The 19,899-nt window shown below is 25.1% G+C and overlaps 5 protein-coding genes across 10 annotated transcripts; 3 read left to right on the forward strand and 2 right to left on the reverse strand.

The window, feature by feature from the left end:
* Positions 1-570: 570 nt before the first annotated feature.
* LOC117241947 (vacuolar protein sorting-associated protein 33A) lies at positions 571-3,270 on the reverse strand. The gene is made up of 8 exons (XM_033508249.1): positions 3,066-3,270; positions 2,649-2,845; positions 2,079-2,563; positions 1,837-1,957; positions 1,618-1,778; positions 983-1,528; positions 787-909; positions 571-690 (listed from the first exon to the last, which is right to left on the reverse strand). The coding sequence occupies exons 1-8, from the start codon at positions 3,168-3,170 to the stop codon at positions 602-604; spliced, it is 1,827 nt and encodes a 608-aa protein (XP_033364140.1). The 5' UTR covers positions 3,171-3,270; the 3' UTR covers positions 571-601.
* A 254-nt stretch (positions 3,271-3,524) lies between these two features.
* Positions 3,525-12,500, forward strand: LOC117242020 (Fanconi anemia group D2 protein homolog). Of its 2 annotated transcripts, none has more exons than XM_033508356.1 (16): positions 3,525-3,766; positions 3,827-4,180; positions 4,337-4,610; positions 4,699-5,058; positions 5,140-5,500; positions 5,576-6,009; positions 6,657-6,748; positions 6,823-6,997; positions 7,062-7,319; positions 7,402-7,735; positions 7,864-8,179; positions 8,267-8,473; positions 8,616-8,913; positions 8,988-9,205; positions 9,309-9,517; positions 12,344-12,500. In XM_033508356.1, the coding sequence occupies exons 1-16, from the start codon at positions 3,607-3,609 to the stop codon at positions 12,371-12,373; spliced, it is 4,080 nt and encodes a 1,359-aa protein (XP_033364247.1). In that variant the 5' UTR covers positions 3,525-3,606; the 3' UTR covers positions 12,374-12,500. The 2 variants fall into 2 exon arrangements, with proteins under 2 accessions (XP_033364247.1, XP_033364244.1); XM_033508353.1 differs by lacking the exon at positions 12,344-12,500 and adding an exon at positions 9,596-9,884 and having other exon boundaries at positions 3,607-3,766.
* On the reverse strand, positions 9,792-11,499 carry LOC117242023 (transport and Golgi organization 2 homolog). Its single transcript, XM_033508363.1, has 4 exons — positions 11,140-11,499; positions 10,689-10,938; positions 10,256-10,474; positions 9,792-10,188 (listed from the first exon to the last, which is right to left on the reverse strand). Exons 1-4 carry the CDS (start codon positions 11,279-11,281, stop codon positions 9,975-9,977), a joined length of 825 nt encoding a protein of 274 aa, XP_033364254.1. The 5' UTR covers positions 11,282-11,499; the 3' UTR covers positions 9,792-9,974.
* Positions 12,214-15,687, forward strand: LOC117242024 (spindle pole body component 110-like). The gene is made up of 11 exons (XM_033508365.1): positions 12,214-12,516; positions 12,584-12,736; positions 12,834-13,125; positions 13,197-13,249; positions 13,327-13,407; positions 13,475-13,744; positions 13,813-13,917; positions 14,492-14,560; positions 14,641-14,790; positions 14,865-15,068; positions 15,164-15,687. Exons 1-11 carry the CDS (start codon positions 12,307-12,309, stop codon positions 15,599-15,601), a joined length of 2,025 nt encoding a protein of 674 aa, XP_033364256.1. The 5' UTR covers positions 12,214-12,306; the 3' UTR covers positions 15,602-15,687.
* Positions 15,688-15,764: 77 nt separating this feature from the next.
* On the forward strand, positions 15,765-19,687 carry LOC117242022 (spindle pole body component 110-like). 5 transcript variants are annotated; one of them, XM_033508359.1, is made up of 12 exons: positions 15,765-15,973; positions 16,116-16,335; positions 16,412-16,678; positions 16,868-17,330; positions 17,425-18,094; positions 18,163-18,510; positions 18,625-18,792; positions 18,853-18,897; positions 18,973-19,042; positions 19,108-19,261; positions 19,329-19,407; positions 19,481-19,687. In XM_033508359.1, exons 1-12 carry the CDS (start codon positions 15,779-15,781, stop codon positions 19,571-19,573), a joined length of 2,772 nt encoding a protein of 923 aa, XP_033364250.1. In that variant the 5' UTR covers positions 15,765-15,778; the 3' UTR covers positions 19,574-19,687. The 5 variants fall into 5 exon arrangements, with proteins under 5 accessions (XP_033364250.1, XP_033364253.1, XP_033364251.1 ...); XM_033508358.1 differs by having other exon boundaries at positions 15,779-15,973; positions 18,853-19,042; XM_033508362.1 differs by lacking the exons at positions 19,108-19,261; positions 19,329-19,407.
* Positions 19,688-19,899: the final 212 nt, after the last annotated feature.

Here is a 19,899-nt window from a genome sequence, read left to right on the forward strand (position 1 = left end):
AAATACATTTAATAAGAATTTTATAATGAATTTATTTTTATACTTTTTCTTTTATAAATTTGTTGACAAATTTTATATGATTTTGATACATATTTTAAATAACTTATACGCATATATGAATACAATTTGTTATCAAAATAATCATAACTATTGCATAAATATGTATATAATTTTATTTTATATATGTATATTTAAAATTTTAAGAATAACTTATAAAAGCTTCATTTTTTAAAATTTGGCTTTCATATGCTATCAAAATTTAACTTTGTCTAATGTGTAATACAAGGTTAGTTACTGCTATTTATATATATACATATTGATATTATATACAATTATATCAAACTTATACATATGATACAAAAGTGATTTTTTTTAATTATACATATAATTTGATACATGTGAATATTGCAAAGAAATGCTTATAAAAGACTTCTGCAGGTATAAATTAATAATTTTATCATATCTGTACATGTATTACTCTACTCTTTTAATGAATATGCTTATTAGAAAAAAAGAATTTACACATATTTTTAAAAAAATATGTATAATTATTTTGTAGTCAGCAATGTGTACGCATAAAATAACGTTCAATTTTATTAGATTATGTACTTTCTAGGTTTTCCATTAATGACATTAAAAATGTGTTTCCATTTATTAGTTTTGTAGTGCAGACAACAAATTCTACGTTTACTGAAAATAGACATTTTTCTCAAAATATATCATACATACAAACAAAAAATCAATTGTAAAGTTTCAATAATATAATAGATTTATTGTATTACTTACAATCTTCTTGCTGAGATAGAAATCTCAGCGCAGAAATTTCTGCAAATGTACATCCTCCAATAAAGAAAACCATTACTAATTTTGGTGGTTCTGAATTAAAGTCTTCGCTAGTAATAGAATTTCCTAAAAATTTAATTTATATCTATATCACCTACAATATAATTGAAATTATATTTTTTTTACATATATTCCTTACTTCTCCCAGATGACAGTATGTTATATGGTGGGCTACTAATAGTAGGGCCAGGTAATAATCCCATTACATCATTTAAACCTTGCCAACCATTTGATTGTACAAGCTGCTCTGTCAATCGAACACTTAGTGGTGCATATATAGAATGAACATAACTAATATCCTTCGGTGTAATTTCACTTTCATCTTCAACAGTAAGTCGTAGTGCTTTTCGTAAAACTGCATACTGACGCGCAGATTGTTGTTGTTTTAATAATCCGGCTTTTTCTAAGTTTAATATGGTTGGTAAATTATGATATCCGTATGTTTGTATTATTTCTCTCTTATAATAGTCTAATAACTTTGGCTTGAGTCCAGAATTTGTTAAGGATTGTATACAAAGAAGACGTAAAACTTTTAAAAGTGGTTGTTGTTGTATTATCATATCTTCTATAAAAGTATTTGGTTTATCTGTGTCAATACAATTCAACAATTCTTGCTCTACTTGCAAAGATTCTAAAAAATTACTAGAATCTGTTACTTCTTTTATCATTTCAGCTATTGTTGTATCTAACAACGAAATAAAAATAAGTATACAAAATAAATTATACTATAATTAATGACAATTAATATTATTAAATAGAATTTAAAAAACTTACGTTTTGCTAATGATTGCTTAGTAGCTAACATATGTGGTAATCGTGCTATAAATTGTTTAATTTCTTGCACACTTTTATCTCCATGTCTCTCATCAAACTGTGATGAAATAACTTTAGCTTTTTTACTAAGGATAGGTCCAACTCCATTAAAATTTTTATCCCTACAATTATAAAGGCTCTGTAAAATATAAAATCATATCAAAATATAAAAATACTCACCTGATTTCTGCAAATAATTCCTCTCCAGAATTTAGTATAATTTGTTCTTTTTCATTAAGGGTCATTGTTGTTGGAGAGTCTTGAGAATCATGAAATCTTCTTGCTGGCAACTGTACAGTATCTGAAATTATAATACTTTAATAAACTAAAAATAACAAATTATAATAAAATTACTTATAAGATATTTTGTTATAAAAGATAAACTAAACTAAAGTTTAAAAGAAAGTAAAAAAATACTCAACTATATTTTATCCCAAAAATTTCATCTATTAATCCCTCATACGTCAATTGTGTAACTAGAGGTGAAAGTAAATCTACAGAGCGATCTAATAATAATAAATGTTCTATAGTAGATGACTGAACTGATGTTGTTTTATTATCCTCTTCTTCTCTATTTAATCTTTCTAATAATTCCCATACTTTGCTAGCAGCAGGTCCTCTTCCAGTAACTTTTGGAATTTTTCCATATAATCGTTGTAAACCTTGAATAGCTTGTGCAACTTGATACAAACAAGTGGGATCATTTTCTAAATGAAACTCCTTAAATGAACCACTAAGCTCCATGGAAAGAAGATCATTATCAAAAGGAAATAAGTCACATTTAAATTCTTCTATTAATGTGAAGCTACCAAATACACCACGATTCTGAAGCTTTTTTTGACAAAGAAGACTTTTTCTTGGTACAAAGAACAAATGAAATTCTTTGCGTGGTCTTTTCCCCTCTTCTCTACAAATTTGTTATTATGTAAGCTTCATAATATTATCTTATTTAAAATTAAATTTAAAACAAATATTTCTTATTTTATACATACCCATGAACATTTTCAGCAATTAAATCCATAAGTCCTAACTGAGGTCTAGTTATAAATATTATATTAACAATATTTGGTGGTATTGTCAAACTTCCACCACATAAAGGATACATTTTAACAACATCATGTTCTTCAAGCAAATTATATTTTGCAACAAGACCAATTGGTCCTTCAAGAGATTGATCCCATATAATTGCCTATTATAAAATACAAGTCAAAATATTTCTAACACAATATGTTTACTGATAATGTAAACAAAACATATACGATAACTAATTTTACTTTAATTGTACTTTAAGGTAAACTATGAATAAAAATAAGTTAACTTTATTCATTAAACTAGTAACAACACATATTATCTAACAATAGCAATACATATTGATAAATGATGAAAGATTGAAAAGTTTATTATAATACCTTTGTGCCATCACACTTTTCAAGCAAACAGAGTAACTGTTTCCTGACTTGTACTTGAATAATTCCCACATTTAGACGCCCTGTCGATAAATGTGCCGATGACATATTTTTAATCCTACAATTTGCACACAATTGTTAAACGTACACCGCCTTCTGTCACTTTCGTATCTTAAATACTATTCTCCTCCCTTCTCTATACGTACGTATGTATATACATTCGTAAATTTGTATCTTTATCTTACTATAAATTTTGCTATCAGTGTTACCACTATTATTTTAGAATATCTCATTTTATAATATATAAAGATATTTTATATAAAAATATAATATTTTGATTTCTATATATTTTTACATTTTCACAATTTCCATTGTAATAGCGTAGTTTATTAATTATCAAATTTCTTATAAGGAAAACTCAAAGTATGTAGTTATTTTCAATTTGATAGTGTGCATATACGCATTTAATTTTCATACTACCTCTTTATAGTTAGCGCGAAAAGATATTACATATGATCGTACGCAAAAGTACAATCACTTAATCATGGATAAAAGAAAATTAAAATTTAGAGGCGGCTTACATAAAAATTTAATAGGAAGTCCAACATCTTCAAGAAGTGACATATCTCAAACTAAATCTTTAATTGAACAGTTGCCAAGAAATAATAGTACGTTATTAGCCGGAAAGGTCTTCTCAACTCAAAGTAAGCTCATTGATGAAATATTTCGAAATTAAAGAAAATTATTAAATAAAATATTTACAGGTCAAAACAAATTGTCAGATGAGGATATTTTTTCAAGTAAATCACGTAAGGTAGAAGTAGGAAATGGAGAATCATTATCACGTAAACGCAAATTGTCAAGTCTTACTTCGTCAAACTGTGACAGTGACGATGATTTAGGTTTCCCTTTGGCAGAATCTACAGTTTTAAAGAAAAAACGAGATGATTCTGACACTATATCAGATAAATGTGAAAATAGTCATCTTAGAAGTTCATCAAATTTATCAATAATTACAGAGAAAGGTGTTAATGCGATTTCTATTACAAAGTGTAAATTTCTTGAGTTTTTACATGACTCAGGCATTAAGATAAATCCAGTTGTTCCACATGTACTTTGTAAGTACATCAATTACCTAGAGCTTCAATTATATGATGGATATTAATTGTATATAAATTTTAAAGTATATTTGATAGTATAGTACATAGCATATTTAAAAGTATATTCGATTAATGTTATAATATAAATACATTGTATTCATTAAATTACTATAGGTAAAGATGTCATAATGGTGCAAAGGAAAATGAAAGAATTACTAAATTCAAAAAAATATAAAAAAGATGAGTTAATTACCCTAATGGAAAAATATTTTGAAAATGAAGAAAATTTAAAAAATGCTTTAAGCGATATGGAATTACTTATTGATGGTGAAGTGTCAAATGTGTTACATAGTTCTTCTCTTATAAGGATTCTGTTACAAGTTTCTGAACTATATCCAGAAATATATAGCAGTCTTTTGTCTAAACTCAATGAAGCTGTACTTATAGCGTATGTTTTCTATTGTTATAATAGTTTCTTATAGTTTTCCACAATTTTTGAATATATTTTTATAATTCTTTTAAACATATTTTTTTAGTGATTCCATTGAATCAGTATCTTGGGCTCTTCCATTATTGCAACAGTTTCGCTTCTTGGATGTTGTAATTAATTCTGATGCTTTGGTCAACAATTTAGAACAACTTCTAGAATCATGTCCTTTATGGTTTCAGAGTGAATTAATTATGCTTTTACCTGACATTGTATCTGACAAACAACATCAAGCTGTTGCTGAAATTTTGAATAAAATTTTAGAAGATAATTCTGAATTAATAAATTTAATATTATATTGTATGGGCAACTTAAATCTTGGAAAAGAATATTTGGATGAATACAAGGAAAAAACATTAAATTTGTTGAAAACAAATGTTAAAGTAAACGCAATATCAGCTATTACAAAGTATGTTTTATTAGTTAGAAAGTACAATATGGAAATACAATTACATGTATAATTTTTATCTATTTTCTCATTCTTCTACAGGTTTGTTTTAGAAGATTGTACAAATACAGAAATTTTTGAAAAGACATTAAAGGTATTACGCAATATTGATATACAACCTCTTGTTGGAGAAAAGATTGAAGAGTGTTATCAAAGTCAATTAAATATTGTGAATACATTAAAAATGAGTATGCTTCTTTCAAAAAATATAGTAAATGCAACTATAACAGTTATAAAAGATATTACTAAAGATCCAAAACCATTAGATATCATTCTTTTGCTTCTTATATCTTTAACAACAGAAGTGAAGAGAAAAATTATTGAAGCTATATTTAAACAACATATACGATCTGGGTTTTATAGAACGAGCTTATTAAATTTATTATATAGTGATTATAAACAAGTTTGTACAACATAATACAATGTTAAGATATTGTCTTTGTTAAAACTTTAATGTAATTGAGATATTTTTTTATAGGTTGTGCAAGAACTGCAACCTATTGCTTTACAAATATCTAGCAATTTATTAAAAACAGATGAACGTGTATTTATTGATTTTTCTATTGATTGGTTGCGTTTACAATTTAAATGTCACAAAGAGGATGCGTTCAAACAACGAGAGATTCTAGAAAGAATTATATTCCTTATGGGTGATTGCAATCAAACAGTTAAAAATAGTCTGGCGTTTCTGTGCAAAATGGTGGAAAAAGAAGAAGACAGACAATGTCTAACGCCACATTGCAATCATCTTCGTATTTTACTTGAGAAAATGGATAATTTGAATTTAAAAGAAGTTGGTACATTAAATGACTTATTGCAACATTTATGTACAAGCCCTAATGTTATAGCTGATTCTCTACGTGATGACTTATTCATACTACTGCAAAAGCAACTATCTAATTTTAAACCATTGTATGTATTAACATCACGAAAAACAACGTGAAAAAAATTACCAATTCTGAAATCTGTTGTCAAAGTACGATTCCGAAACTCGCTTTTTCGAGTTCCTTAATTTTGAAATAAATTTCGATTGATCTTATGATTTCAGAGTTTTAGAGTTTAAAGCAGATTCTTTCAATGTCTTTTGTATAACTAATCTTATGATCTTAAAAAGAAATAAAATAGGTACCATAGTCCCAGAATCATGAGTTACAAAATTTTAGTTTTGTGATTATCTGCATATAATCCTATGGCTTTGGTTGAACTATCTTATCTTAATATGTAGTCCGCATTTGTTGCTACGTTCTCCAAATGACTCATAGTGTATCCCATTTTACTTTTATAATAATTGTTTCTCCAATCTGGTGTACGTTATTATTATTACATAATGAATTTGCATTTATTTCCTTGTTTCTAATTCTTTCATCAAATATTGAATAAGGCTTCTAATATCTCTAGAATCAATGAATACATAATTTACAAAAATTTTGCTTTGACAGTAAGTTCCAAATTGGTTATTCTTTTCTTAAAATATTCTAAGTAATGTCCAGAATGCTTTTAGTGAGAAGAAAAACATTATTTTCTGATACTGATTTTATTTTTAAATGATTATATTTTAGCACAAAATGTAAAGGTGTTTTAGGAGCAGTAATGGCAATAAAACATTTAATGCAAAAGACAGAGAAGTCTGATGCAGCGTATAATTTATTTGGTAAGCACCATGAACTACCATTACTAAAGTTTACATCTAAGTCATAAAGATACTAAGACTTTTTAATTTTATAGAGACAGTATTAAATAATGTGAAGAAATGCTCACGATCACAAGCTCTGTTTTATGATCAATTAACTTGTATCATTTTACAAACTCAAAATATTAATACAAAATTTATAAAAAGACTCACAGATTATATTGAAGAAGAATTTGTTATTACAAATATGATTGATAAGTCAAGTTATAGGTATATAATATTTTATAATCTTTAATATAATATTCATTTATCTTATAATCTTGTGTATATTTAGAGGAAATTTAATTCCTAAATTTGGATTGAATAAGGCTGAAGATGAGCCAGAAAATTGCATTTTAACTTTTGAAGACAAAAAATATGGCGCAATTGTACCAATTTCTTTCAAACTTCTCAGAACTTGTTGTATTAAACTTAGTGAAAATGAAAATCTAGATGCTATAGATTCTCTTTTAGGATGTGCAATATTAATGCCAAAAGATTTTGATATAGCAGAAAATTCAGTAATCGATTTAATAATATGTTGCATTAATTGGTAAGTTAAAAATTAAATAAGTAAATAGAAATATAGTATTAATTTTAAATAAAGGTACTACAAAAGTTTTATTTTTTTGTAGGTTTCGTGAAGTGATTAGTGGTTTTATTACACAAAAAGATTCTTTGTTACAGAAACAAGTATTACAACGATTAGACAATTTGATAGATTTACAAAGTGAATTGAGCACATTGTTCTCTTTGTGTGACACAAAATATCAACCACCTCCATGTTATTTTCATCAATTTCCTCTACCACCATTTGTAAGAATAGATAAAAAAGTTGGAAGAAAAGGAAAAAAAGAGAAAAAGAAGTTCAAAGAAAAATCTGTTAGTATAAACGAAATTAAAGACTGGGAATTGGGTTCTTTAATATGTTCTAAAAATCCAACATATTTTAGAAAATTTGATGCATCGGTATATATATTTTAATATTAAATAATTAGTATTGGCAAAAAGCACTTTTTTTATTTATGTTTATATACATTAAATATTATTTACATTTGTCTTATACTTATTTTTATAATTAGCATAATATTTCGTAGATAGTACATCTATTAGATATAAAAATGGACATGGATGCAACACAATCTGTGAGATGCAGTATATCTATAAAACAAGTATGTTTTATTGTTAAAGAACTCTTAGGAATCTTTGAGCATGACAGTAATGAGAAATTTATAAAGGACTTAATTAAATTATTACCAAAAATTTGTGCAAAATTACGAGATATTGTAGACGTTTTGAGAGAAGAAAATGAAGCTCAAAGCAGAGAAGCTGTTCGATTATTGTTATGTCTTCTAACAAAAATTTTTAATTGGAAAGGATTTGAAAGTGTTACTTATAATATATTATTACGAGGTATGACATTTATATATAGTATATTTATACATAATAATCATATTGTAATTTATAACATATTTTAATAATTTGTACATACTTGTTTAGAGGGTTTACGAATTTTGGCAAGTCAAGTTGATGAAAGCAATATTACATTAAGATCGTGCAAAGAACTTGTTACAGAATGTTGTAAATATTTTGAGTCTTTATCCGATATTATTACACAAATATCATTATCAATTTCATTAATCAATATGTGTCAATCATTAATGAAACATTCTGAATCTTATACTAAGGAAAATAAAGAAAAGTATGGTGAGGAATATTATGTATAATATGTATGCATAATATATATTGCATATTATGCAATTCATAACTTATTAAATATTAATTTTATATCTAAAACATATTTAATCTTTATAGTGTTCAGAATAACCATTGATGCTATCATTTTTAGCAAAAATGGCATTTGGATTTTTATGCCTTCAGTGGCCGGAAGACAATCATTCCAGTACTCAATATAAATCAACTGTAATTGAATTGTTAAATAGTTGGATTAATAATGAATCGCTACCATTACAAACAGTAACTTCAATTTTGGATTGGCTACCAGATGAAACTTCAGAATTGGAGAAGCCACAGGATAGACTAAGTAGAATGCCTTCCATATCGAGAAGTAGCTTTCATTTTTTATTTAAAAAAATGTTCGATGGTTTAATTAATGGTATAAAAACAGCGTTGCAAATAGCTGATAGGTACGTATCATGTACTTAATAAAAATTGTTTTACATGAAATGAATATTTTATAAGTTTACATGTTTTTTATCAGAGATCCTAAAAGAATAGGTGTATGGTATGAAGTTGCGAAAAACGTGCAAAAGTTAGTTCAAATATGTAAAACATTAACAACAAAAAATAATTTATTGATATTCCTAAAATATATGCCTATATTATTGAAATCTTTTTTAAACCTTGGAATGCCAGTTCTAGAACATAATTTAAAATATCAAACAGAAGAAGTAACAAAAATATTGAAGATGATGCAAGGTATAAATTTGAAATTATCCAATAAATAGAATAAAGTAACAAATAGATAAAAAGATATTAATAGTAAAAAAGTAATACAAATTATACATAAAATTTGTTTTAGGAGGCACACGATATTTACATACAATATGTTGTGATAGTGCAGAAAAGAAAGATCTCACATTATCAAAATATATTCCTGCAGCAAAATCTATATTAGAAAGATTAATATATAGTGTAAAGGGAATGTTAGTTCTTAACAATAGCCCTACTGCTTTTTGGATGGGTAATCTTGTTAACAAAAACTTAGAAGGTCAAGAAATTTTTTCTCAGGTTTGTATTTTTTGAAATATATACTCTTTTAATATATCATATTTTAATTGTATTTTATATACTTACTGATATTTCTAGAATTTATCATCAGAAGAAAGCTCTGTACCAAATTCTAACATAGCTGATGATACAACTAACGTATCGTCAGATATATTAGAAAGCGATTCGAGTGATGACCTTGTTGATGAAAATGATGTGCCATAATATTTTTTATACAGAAGATTTAAAAAAATAACTCTACTAAACCTAAATAGCATAAAACAACATATTTTTATAATAACAAATTTATATTATAATACTTCTTTGTGTACTTTGTACATGTACTTTTATACACGTCCAAAGAATTGTGTATTTACATTTAACATTATATCAAATGTTATAAACTAATAATATAATTATTAATTAAGTAAAATATTAACTATATAAATATCGTTTACAATTATTTTTATTATTACTGTCAATTTCTACGTATTAATTTGTTACTAAATATTTGACGTTTCCATGTTAAATTTGGCATAAGTGTTTCTTCAACGAATGTTAGTTCATTGTTTCCATTAACCAACAAAATAGAATGAGTTCGTGTACAATATCCATCAGTTGATACAAAGATTGAGCTGAGTTCCTTATATCTTTTTGAACAACGTTTTTGCAATTCAGGATCTGGCAAATATCTGGAAATTAAAAGAATAATGTGTTAATAACAACATAAACTATAATTGTTTAAAAAATTATGCATACCTTTCTTTTGATTTCAAAAATTTCAGAAGTTCTTCAATCAGAGTCATTTGTCTTGACACCTTAATATCCTTAACAATATTTTTGAAAATTTCTTTTCCTGCTTCAACTTTTTTATATGGAATATCAAGACCACTATTACCAAAACCTAAGATATTGTCTTGACTTGAATTAGGTCCTGTTGAATTATGAGAACTGCTCAGATACTTAACATCTGCATTCCTAAATGAATTAAAATATATATTAAAATTTTAATTAATTTATATATTAATTAAAGAAAATGTATATTATTAAAATATATATATAAATTTATATAAATATATATATTTTTAAGTATATAATATATTTTATATATTAAGTATATATATATATATATATTATACTTTGATTATTAAGATTTTTTGATTATAAAAATATTATAAATTTATTCACATACTGTAAATCTATTAAAACCAAAATAAAAGGATTATATATTTGATTTTCATTATTCTTCTTATATAATTTGTCTAAATATGAAACTGCAGAATCATTTGATGTAACAAAATTAGGCACTAAAAATCCTCGTCCTTGTTTTGGTATATCAGTTAAACTTGCTTCATCAGATAAATTTAAAACAACACCAGCTTTTCCTGTTAATGACATAGCTAGCCAAGTCCCACCTTCTTTTCCAGGCTCCATATCAGTACCTAATAAAATATAAATTATAATGATTTCTAATTTGGAATTAATTATTCAATAATATATTAAGATAAACATTTTGTACAATATATACATATATATTACTATATATATGTATAAATTTAGCATGTAATTAATTTCAAATGTACATTGCTATATATATAAATTTAGCATGTAATTAATTTCAAATGTACATAGCTTTAACTTACCTCCTAAACATAATGGATGGTGTTCCCAATAATGAGCTGGTGATGCTGGACGTTTAAAATCTTCATCTCGGTTTGAGACCAAAATCAATCGATATGACTCAGAATCAGCATCAGGATTACGATAAATAAATAAAATGCACATAGTTGTAACAAATTACTTAAATACTACAGAGCAATATCTGCTTATATTACAGACTTTTGTTTTATACCTCTTTTATTGTATGTCATTGATAAGATTAAACACTTTTTAATCATAAATTAAGATAACGTTCTGTTCATTGATAACTGAAGATAAACTAGTAAGACATCAACATACATTTACATGAAGCATGTAAATTGAAATTACATTTTACAATCTATAAATGTAATTTTTTGAAATAAAAGGTAAAATTATGAAAAAGGTAAAATAATGCTCATAATTTTAATTATATTTATATACAGTTTTGCCTCTAAATAAACAACACACTCGGGTCCGATTAATTGCTTATTAAGAGTCAAATATGCTATTCTGCTTGATTTTGTTCTTGAATGATTTTGTTCTTGAAAACGAGCGAGAGGCTTGACATAGCGGCAAATCAGAAAGTGATTGGCCAAGTAACATATAAGACGTCAGGATCGCTAATGCTAAAGTGAGAAAGCATTATATATATTGTATTCATCTTTTACTAAACGCTGTCATTGTTCATTAGACCACAAAAATTTATGGCTCCTCGCTTTCACAAACCTATTACTCCTTCACCGATCTCTCATTCTGTCGACAAGTTCAAATAAAGAAGAGGGGATAGCGGATTACTTATTTCGAGTCAGAAACCACTTGCTTATTTCGAAGAAAAATTATACTATGTAATAATAATTTCTGCACTTCAAAAGCCTGTATGTCTATTTCATAACATCGATAAAACCGACAAATCTTTGTTATATTAATATTACCTATCAGTAACTCTAAATAAAATATTTTATTATATAACTACATGGATTTTATTGATCACCATTTATGTTACTTTGCATTTTGTTTCTTAATAGTTACTATAGTATATAAATAAAAACAATCAAATAAATAATACAATTTATTTTATATTATATTTTTAAAAAGAATTTTAGATTCAGATCCGTTAACAGTAATAATAATTAATGTTACTCATTTTTTGAGCGAAAAAAAAAGTAAATATGTCTTATGTAGAACATGGACCTCGAATTTTTTTAGCTAGTAAACATAACTCAGGAACACCTTTGATGTATGGTGACTATGTTTTACCGAAGAAACGTTTAGAAGGTCGATTAAAATTACATGATTCTTGTTCAGATATCAGAGCATGGAGTCCAAATTCTCTAGAAAATTCACGTTACTTTCGTGAACTTAATGAACATGACTCATCAGTACGTATTCAATTAAACAAAATATTCATATCAAAGAAAAACATTCTCACTATGTATCTTCTTGCAGATGGGAAAAATAATACCATTTAATGTAATTATTGATAATATTATTCAACTCAATCCGAAAGCACAAAATGAACTTCAGATAGTTAAAAAAGAACTTAAAAAATATAAAACTCTTAAACTTACCACTAAACAAGAAGAACAGTTACAAAATTTAGTGAGTTTTTAAACAATTTACTTTGTATATTAGTCTCCTATATAATAACTTAAAATTAAAGTTAAAAGTAACTTAATAATGTCATATTATTTTTTAGGATAATATTTCAAAAATAAAAGAATTACCACAGAAAAATAATTATACAACTGGAGTTCTAAAAGGTGCATTTTTCAATATCAGTAAATCAGGTCCTATAATTCAGTCAAATTTGTTATCAATCCATACACCTTGTAAAAGAAATTCACAGTCTAACACAAGAAATGTATCAGCTATAACAAACCAATATAATCAATTATATTCTTATTCTCTAACTATGTTTGATCCATCTTTGAAAAATTATAATTTAATACCATCATGTAGGTCTACTGTAAGATCACTTCCTTCTGCAGGTAAAATGATACAAAAAGGTATTTAAAAATTTTTTATATTCTAAATTCTCATTTGTATCTTAATTTTGTAGATTACAATAAAGAGACATCATCTTGGATAGAATATATTGATGTAGCTGTACAAGTAGTATCATTATATCATAATCAATCTATTAGTACTATAATTAAAATTATTTAAATAAATGTAATATTTACTTACAGGTAAACACAGAAACACATGATATAGAAATACAAATTGACGATGAAGTTGATAAATATCTAAACAAAATTATAACAATATCTGTATGAAAATAATTGTGCTTTTTGTCATTTAAACAATATATTTTTATATAAATATTATTCTATCTAGGCAATGTCACAAACATCATTCACATCAAAATTCAGTAATGAAGATAACAGTGCAGATCTAGACAAAAATAGTTCACAAACAAATAATCACAAGGAACAAAGTTTTGAATGTGATGCTTCTTGCAGTAATAGTTCACAAGATATTGAAAGTCTAACTGAGTCTGACACTGAAATGGAAACAGAATCTGATTTTGATCTACATAATAGTGTTCATAAAGGGATTATCATCCAGAAAGATTCTGAAATTATAGTTTTGAAAAATGAACTCTGTGTATGATATATTAACTTAATAATTTATATAGTTATATTATAATTTATACAATTGTATTTAATTTCTAGGTAAGAGATGCTGAGTTAGAAGAATTACATGATATGAATAAACATTTGGAAGTTTTACTAAAAGAAAAAGAAAGTTGCATATACACTCAACAAGGAAATCTCAAAGCAAGTATATAAAATACAATTTTGTAGAATAATACTAAAGTATGTCGTATGACAAAATTGAAGTCTATTAATACCTAATAATAGTAGTAGTTCATTTTCAGTCTCCTGGTCAAAAGGAATTTGGTTCAGAATTATTTTCTCTATTTCTTTGTGTTCTCACTTATTCATTTACACACACATCCACTTACTCAGGCACACAATTTTATTTTACTCTTATTTTACTATCACATATTTACTTTCTATCATCTATTTAATTATTAATTATTATTATATGTCTATTTTCTGTTATCTATTGCACAAATCTTTACCTACATATCTCTTCACTCTTTTCTTTTTTTCTTTCCCAATTTCCTCACCAAGTTGACAACCCTATCTTTTCCTCTTTTGTTGGCTATCTCTCCTATACCAAACCTGCTTTGTAATTCCACTCTTTTTTCATGTGCTCTAAATTTCCGTAATTGTCCCCACAAAGGTTACATTTCTTTCTTTCACTCTCTTACCAATAGATATTCCACCTCTCCATCAATCCGCATTTCACTAGTGCCAGTAATAATACTTGATAATAATTATGCAGATGTTACATGAAAAATTATATAAATTGGATCATGAACGTAATTGCGAAGTAGAGGATCTGAAAAAGAAGGTAATATGTTTATATATTATTTTATATATTATCTTTATATTATTCCACTTTGAAAATTCTATCTCCTTTTCTTTTTCTAGCTCTATAGTTATAAATATTTAATGGAACAACTCAAACAAGATTTAAATGAGAAATGTGAAAGTTGTTATTTATATTCTGAAGAAATTGAAAAACTTCAGTTGTATGTCAAAGAAACAACAACATTACGATTAGAAAAAGAGTTACTCTTAGTTAGTTATCACACATATCTAATATCAAGGATTAATTTTCAAATAAAAAATTATATATTCTTACTGTATTGCAGAAAAAGATACAAGAAATGGAACAACTAGTAGAAAAAGCAGAAAAATATAATATAACACTAGATCAATTAAAGAATGTCTTAGAAGAAAGAGACGAACTTAAAAAACAAAATTATGAACAGGATTGTATATTAACAAATCAAGAAGAAAAGCTAAATCAACTGTTAAAAGTGATCAAAGAACTGTCTATTCCATATAATGAACAAGTACACTATTTTTATTATATTTATTAAACGCTTTATTCACACATAATTATATACATTTACACGATTATGAATAATTATAATGTCAATTACGTTAGATGGAGACAAAGAATATGTTAGAAGTTTTAAAAACTGAAATTCAGGATAAAGATATTAAAATTGCTCAACATAAAGAGGAATTGGTTTCTATGAAACAAGAAATTAGTGATTTTTTCAATAAGTTAAAATATGTCCTAAATAATTTGGAAGAGCTTAATGGCGTTTGTGAAGAAATTTGTAATTGTTCAAAATGTAGCTTGGATATTGGTGAAGAAGCAAATAATATACTGTATAATATAAACATCATTATAGCAAGATTTCAAAGTTATAAAATAGAAAGTCAAAATCTCTTACAACAAATTGGAGATCTAAAGCATTATATAGAAAATGATAAACTAGAAACCTTCTTTGATCAAAATTTAAAATATATGATTTGTGAAAAACTCTCTTGTGATTCTGAAGTGGATTCAAAAAATACAAGTAATGCTGTTATTTAAAACATACATAATAATATATAGTGCATTATATACTTATATATATATGAGCCACACATCACACATTTTCTATATTATACGTGAAATCAATATTATATGATTTATATAATATCATAATAATATTATATATATTTATATAATATATAATATATGCAATACATATGTAATATATAATATATTATGTATAATTATACATACGTATATATATGTAAATATTTTGTATATGTAGTTGAAGACAGTGTAGTTGCATTCAATGTAAAGCAAGATATGACTAATTCAAATGAAATAGAATTTGACGATATTTCTAACACAGTTAATAATAAAAATTTATTAAGTGAAATAGCAAATAATTTAGATTCTTGTGGACTTCAAAAGGTAATACATTTCATTGGCCCAATCTTTTACTTAAAAAAAATAACAACATATTATAACATTTTAATTTTATTTTATTTAACATTATAATTTTATTTTAATGCCATATTATAATTTGTTGAAAACAAATAACAACATTTAATAGGAATATCACAATTATACCATTAAATTAAGTAGAAAAGATGTCATAGATAATATAGAAAAGGAAATCATTGAATATTTTACACATTTTTTAATTAAGTTACGTTCTCTTACACAAAAGTTACAAATATATGTAGAAATCGAACGTCCTGTCATGATTCAACAAACTTATTATTTTTATAAAATTATGAAAGATACACAATCAGCTATCAATGTTTCTCAAGGTAATTTAAACTTTTGGTTTGCGTTTTTACACCTGTATATGTATATGTATATCAGCATATTAATTTTTTTTGCTAGATATAACTTTGAAGAAACAACTAATTTCTGAATTATATAATCAGCATAAAAAAGAAAATAAGAAATATGATTCTTGTATTAAACAGCTTCCTAATGATCTATTACACATACAAAATAAGATAAATGAATTTATTGAAAACATTTTGTATCAGTTATTAAATGAAATATTACATACAGAGGAAACATATTTATATGATGAAAAAATTAATAAAGCGATCGAAATACATTTGAAATCTTGTATCAATAAAATAAATACAGCTTTACAAGGTAATTTTTAAATGTTTAAATTGCATTGTATTATAATTTCAGTTATATTTTATGTATAAAATTATATATTTGTAGTATTCTAATTATTTACTAATAGCAGTATTTCTAAATAATTAATTCCTTCCACGATTATAATAAATATTAACTATATATGTAGTATTGCTTTTTTACACGAAAAATTATGTTAAGGTGCCGGAGATCAACACATACAGATAACTGGAACAATAGAAGAACAACAGAACGAATTAAAAAGAAAAAATTTAGAAATAGCTCAATTGAAAGAAGTAGTGCAACAGCAAAGAGGAGAAGGTATTGGCTTAAATGAAGAAAATATAAAAATTAAAGAACAGTTATCAAAAATAACTACGGCACTTAATAAAAAGGACGATCATGTATTGAAGTTAGAACAACAACTTGAGATACTTAAAAGTGATTTATTTATATATGATAAAGATTGTAATGCATTAAAAAAAGAAAACAAGAATTTAGAAAATATAACAAATAGATTATCAGAAGAATGTTGTGAGAGTAAGAAACAATTAATAATAAAAACTAAACAAATTAAAAATTTATCAGAGCAAGTTCGTGAACTTCTTGAAACTAAAAACCTAAAGACTACTTTAGAAAATAAAATTAAAGAAATAGAGAAAAGGTAATGCTTCTATTTGTTTTATAAAAGAAGAAATATTTTTTATAATATTAATTATTATTTTATATTATCTTTTAATCATTAACATCTTTTGCAGATTGAGTGATTTACAATTTGAAAATTATGAATTAGAAAAGAATATTATTCAATCCAATATGATCATTTCTACAAAAGAAGAAGCTATAACTACCTTGAAAAATAAAATTGATGCAAGTAATAATATTTTGTCACAAAAAATTGGTAAATACAAAAATGCAATGGAACAAAAACATCATGAAATCATAAGATTGGAAGATGAAAATATTTTATTAAATGAAAAACTGAAAGATGTTGAACATAAACTTATAGAAATGAATTTAATAATTGTATCCCTAACTGAACAAAATGATAAAATTAATATCATATATACAATGCAAGAGGATCTTACAAAATTGGACAAATATGAAAAAAAATTAAAGGTTGAACTCAGTAATCTAAGAACACAACTTATAAATGATCAAAATAGTAACAAAAAACTTGATAATAGCTTAGACATATATCTACATGAAAATGAAATATTAGAAAAAAATGTGGAATATTGGAAAAATGAAAACTCTGAATTATTAATTAGACTACATAATGAAGTAATGGAAGAAAATCTAAAAAGCAAATTATATACTCTTTCCAATCAAATATATGAAAGACTATTAAGTCTTCAAAATCTATCTAATTTAGAAAAAGATTCATCGAATAGTAAATTTATTAAAAAATTACATGATCAGTACATAGTTAGTAGTTTTTGAGATATGTTTTATTTCTTATTAACTATGTATTAATATATCTATTTTATTTTTAGATTCATCAAGATGAAATAATAGAGTTAACTGTAAATAATAGAATAAAAAATTTCAAACTAGAATATAAAGATCAAAAACGAGAAGTAAAAGAAACTGAAATAGAAAAAATCGATGTACAATTGTCGAATAACGTAAATATAAAAGAAGTGCCTGAAAATAATTGTATAACATTTGAGCGATCCAATTCTCCAAATAATTTATTGATGAGGTATAAGATAGAACATATGAAAAGTGAACATAATGAAAACCAAAATGAAATAATGAATAGAGATGGTGAAATAAAACATCCTAAAGAAATTATTAAACATTTAGTACAAGAAAATGCTGAGCTTCGTGCTATCCTTAAAGTAGCTATTACTTAATATTATTATAGCAAGTATATTATTTCTATTACTACATTATGCTCAACTGTTTTATATTAGATGATACTTTTACTTTAATACTTTTACAATGTTACATAGTCTCAGATGGAAGAATATCAAGACAAAATAATGTTAATGAAAAGAAACTATGACAGTAGTTTAAATGCAGTTTGTGAAAGGCACAAAGCAAACGTTGAAATTTTGCAAAAACAATTTGAAGATGACATGAAGAGTGAAAAAATATTTGACTCAGAAAATTGGTTATTAGTATGTAACTGCACATTCATGTAATGAAACATTTAATTGAGGATAATTACATGCTTTTAGTCATTGAATATGAAAGAATTAATGGGACTACATGAACAGATAACTGTAATTATAAACAACAGCTCTGATGTGATTCATATGGAAAACGAAAATAAATGTTTATATGATAATGCTCAAGAGGAATTTTATGCAACACTAAATGAAGTGGAGAAAAAATTCCAAATTCTACCCACAAATGTACATGAAGAAGGTAATACAAATAATATTTAAAATAAGTAATAAATAATATAACTCCATTGATATATTCATTTAAAGAATCAATGTACAAAAGAATAATATCATCAATTTCGAAAGAAAGAAATTCACACATACAAAATCAATGGCAATTTATGCCATTTTTGGGTGATGCTCAAAAGTATCAAACTTTACAAACACAAGATTATAAATCAAATTTGGGACATAACTTTGGGTAAATTGTTAAATATATCACCCTGCATTAAATATCATTAAACTGTACCATAAAAATTATGTTATAGGTACCACAATGGTGAAGAAAAATCTCCAGAATTAGAAAACAAATCTAAGAAAGACAAACAAATTGAAAAAGATTTCACTGTATATTTATTTAAATTTGTGTTTTTCTTTTTAGTTATATTTATTTTATTCTAATACAAACTTTTATTTTCAGTTTGATCAACAAAGATGGAATTTTATTAATCAGTGTAGTGCATACCATAAATTGAGTAATATATATGAATATACTACATTTCCTACGAATTAATATTATTGAAGTCTTTCAAGATAAATTTCTTTAATTTAAAAAAAAATATTCGTTCTTTTACTTAAATAATAAATTTGTAAAGATTTTTTATAAGATGTTTATTCTGAACTTTAACATTGTAATGACTTCCTTACTGTAATTTATTATCTTATAAATTACGTAATTAATGATATACATTTAAGTTAAACACGTAACAAACATATAAACACATATAAAACTAAACGTTTAATATTCAAATGAGAAGTAATTGCAATAAATTTTTATAAAAAATATAAAATCTCATTATTTGTAATAAAAATTTGGTTTATATAGAACAAATGATTTAA

Source organism: Bombus vosnesenskii, unplaced genomic scaffold (genome assembly GCF_011952255.1).
Source record: "Bombus vosnesenskii isolate JDL3184/JDL3185 unplaced genomic scaffold, Bvos_JDL3184-5_v1.1 scf7180000016262, whole genome shotgun sequence".
NCBI lineage: Eukaryota > Metazoa > Arthropoda > Insecta > Hymenoptera > Apidae > Bombus > Bombus vosnesenskii.

Bases quoted from the DNA above. Each gene is read 5' to 3' on its own strand.
- LOC117241947 (XM_033508249.1), bottom strand. From the start codon at position 3,170: ATGTCATCGGCACATTTATCGACAGGGCGTCTAAATGTGGGAATTATT. The intron at 2,564-2,648 runs GTATGTATAAAA...ACAAATTTGTAG, and splicing joins ATTGCTGAAAATGTTCATGG to AGAAGAGGGGAAAAGACCAC. The intron at 910-982 runs GTAAGGAATATA...TTAAATTTTTAG, and splicing joins CATACTGTCATCTGGGAGAA to GAAATTCTATTACTAGCGAA.
- LOC117242020 (XM_033508353.1), top strand. From the start codon at position 3,607: ATGGATAAAAGAAAATTAAAATTTAGAGGCGGCTTACATAAAAATTTA. The intron at 7,736-7,863 runs GTATATATATTT...AATATTTCGTAG, and splicing joins TTAGAAAATTTGATGCATCG to ATAGTACATCTATTAGATAT. The intron at 9,518-9,595 runs GTTTGTATTTTT...TGATATTTCTAG, and splicing joins GTCAAGAAATTTTTTCTCAG to AATTTATCATCAGAAGAAAG.
- LOC117242023 (XM_033508363.1), bottom strand. From the start codon at position 11,281: ATGTGCATTTTATTTATTTATCGTAATCCTGATGCTGATTCTGAGTCA. The intron at 10,939-11,139 runs GTAAGTTAAAGC...ATATTTTATTAG, and splicing joins CCATCCATTATGTTTAGGAG to GTACTGATATGGAGCCTGGA. The intron at 10,189-10,255 runs GTATGCATAATT...TTTAATTTCCAG, and splicing joins TTTTTGAAATCAAAAGAAAG to ATATTTGCCAGATCCTGAAT.
- LOC117242024 (XM_033508365.1), top strand. From the start codon at position 12,307: ATGTCTTATGTAGAACATGGACCTCGAATTTTTTTAGCTAGTAAACAT. The intron at 12,517-12,583 runs GTACGTATTCAA...ATCTTCTTGCAG, and splicing joins TTAATGAACATGACTCATCA to ATGGGAAAAATAATACCATT. The intron at 13,126-13,196 runs GTAAAATGATAC...TTAATTTTGTAG, and splicing joins AAGATCACTTCCTTCTGCAG to ATTACAATAAAGAGACATCA.
- LOC117242022 (XM_033508358.1), top strand. From the start codon at position 15,779: ATGTATAATTATACATACGTATATATATGTAAATATTTTGTATATGTA. The intron at 15,974-16,115 runs GTAATACATTTC...AACATTTAATAG, and splicing joins ATTCTTGTGGACTTCAAAAG to GAATATCACAATTATACCAT. The intron at 17,331-17,424 runs GTAATGCTTCTA...CATCTTTTGCAG, and splicing joins ATTAAAGAAATAGAGAAAAG to ATTGAGTGATTTACAATTTG.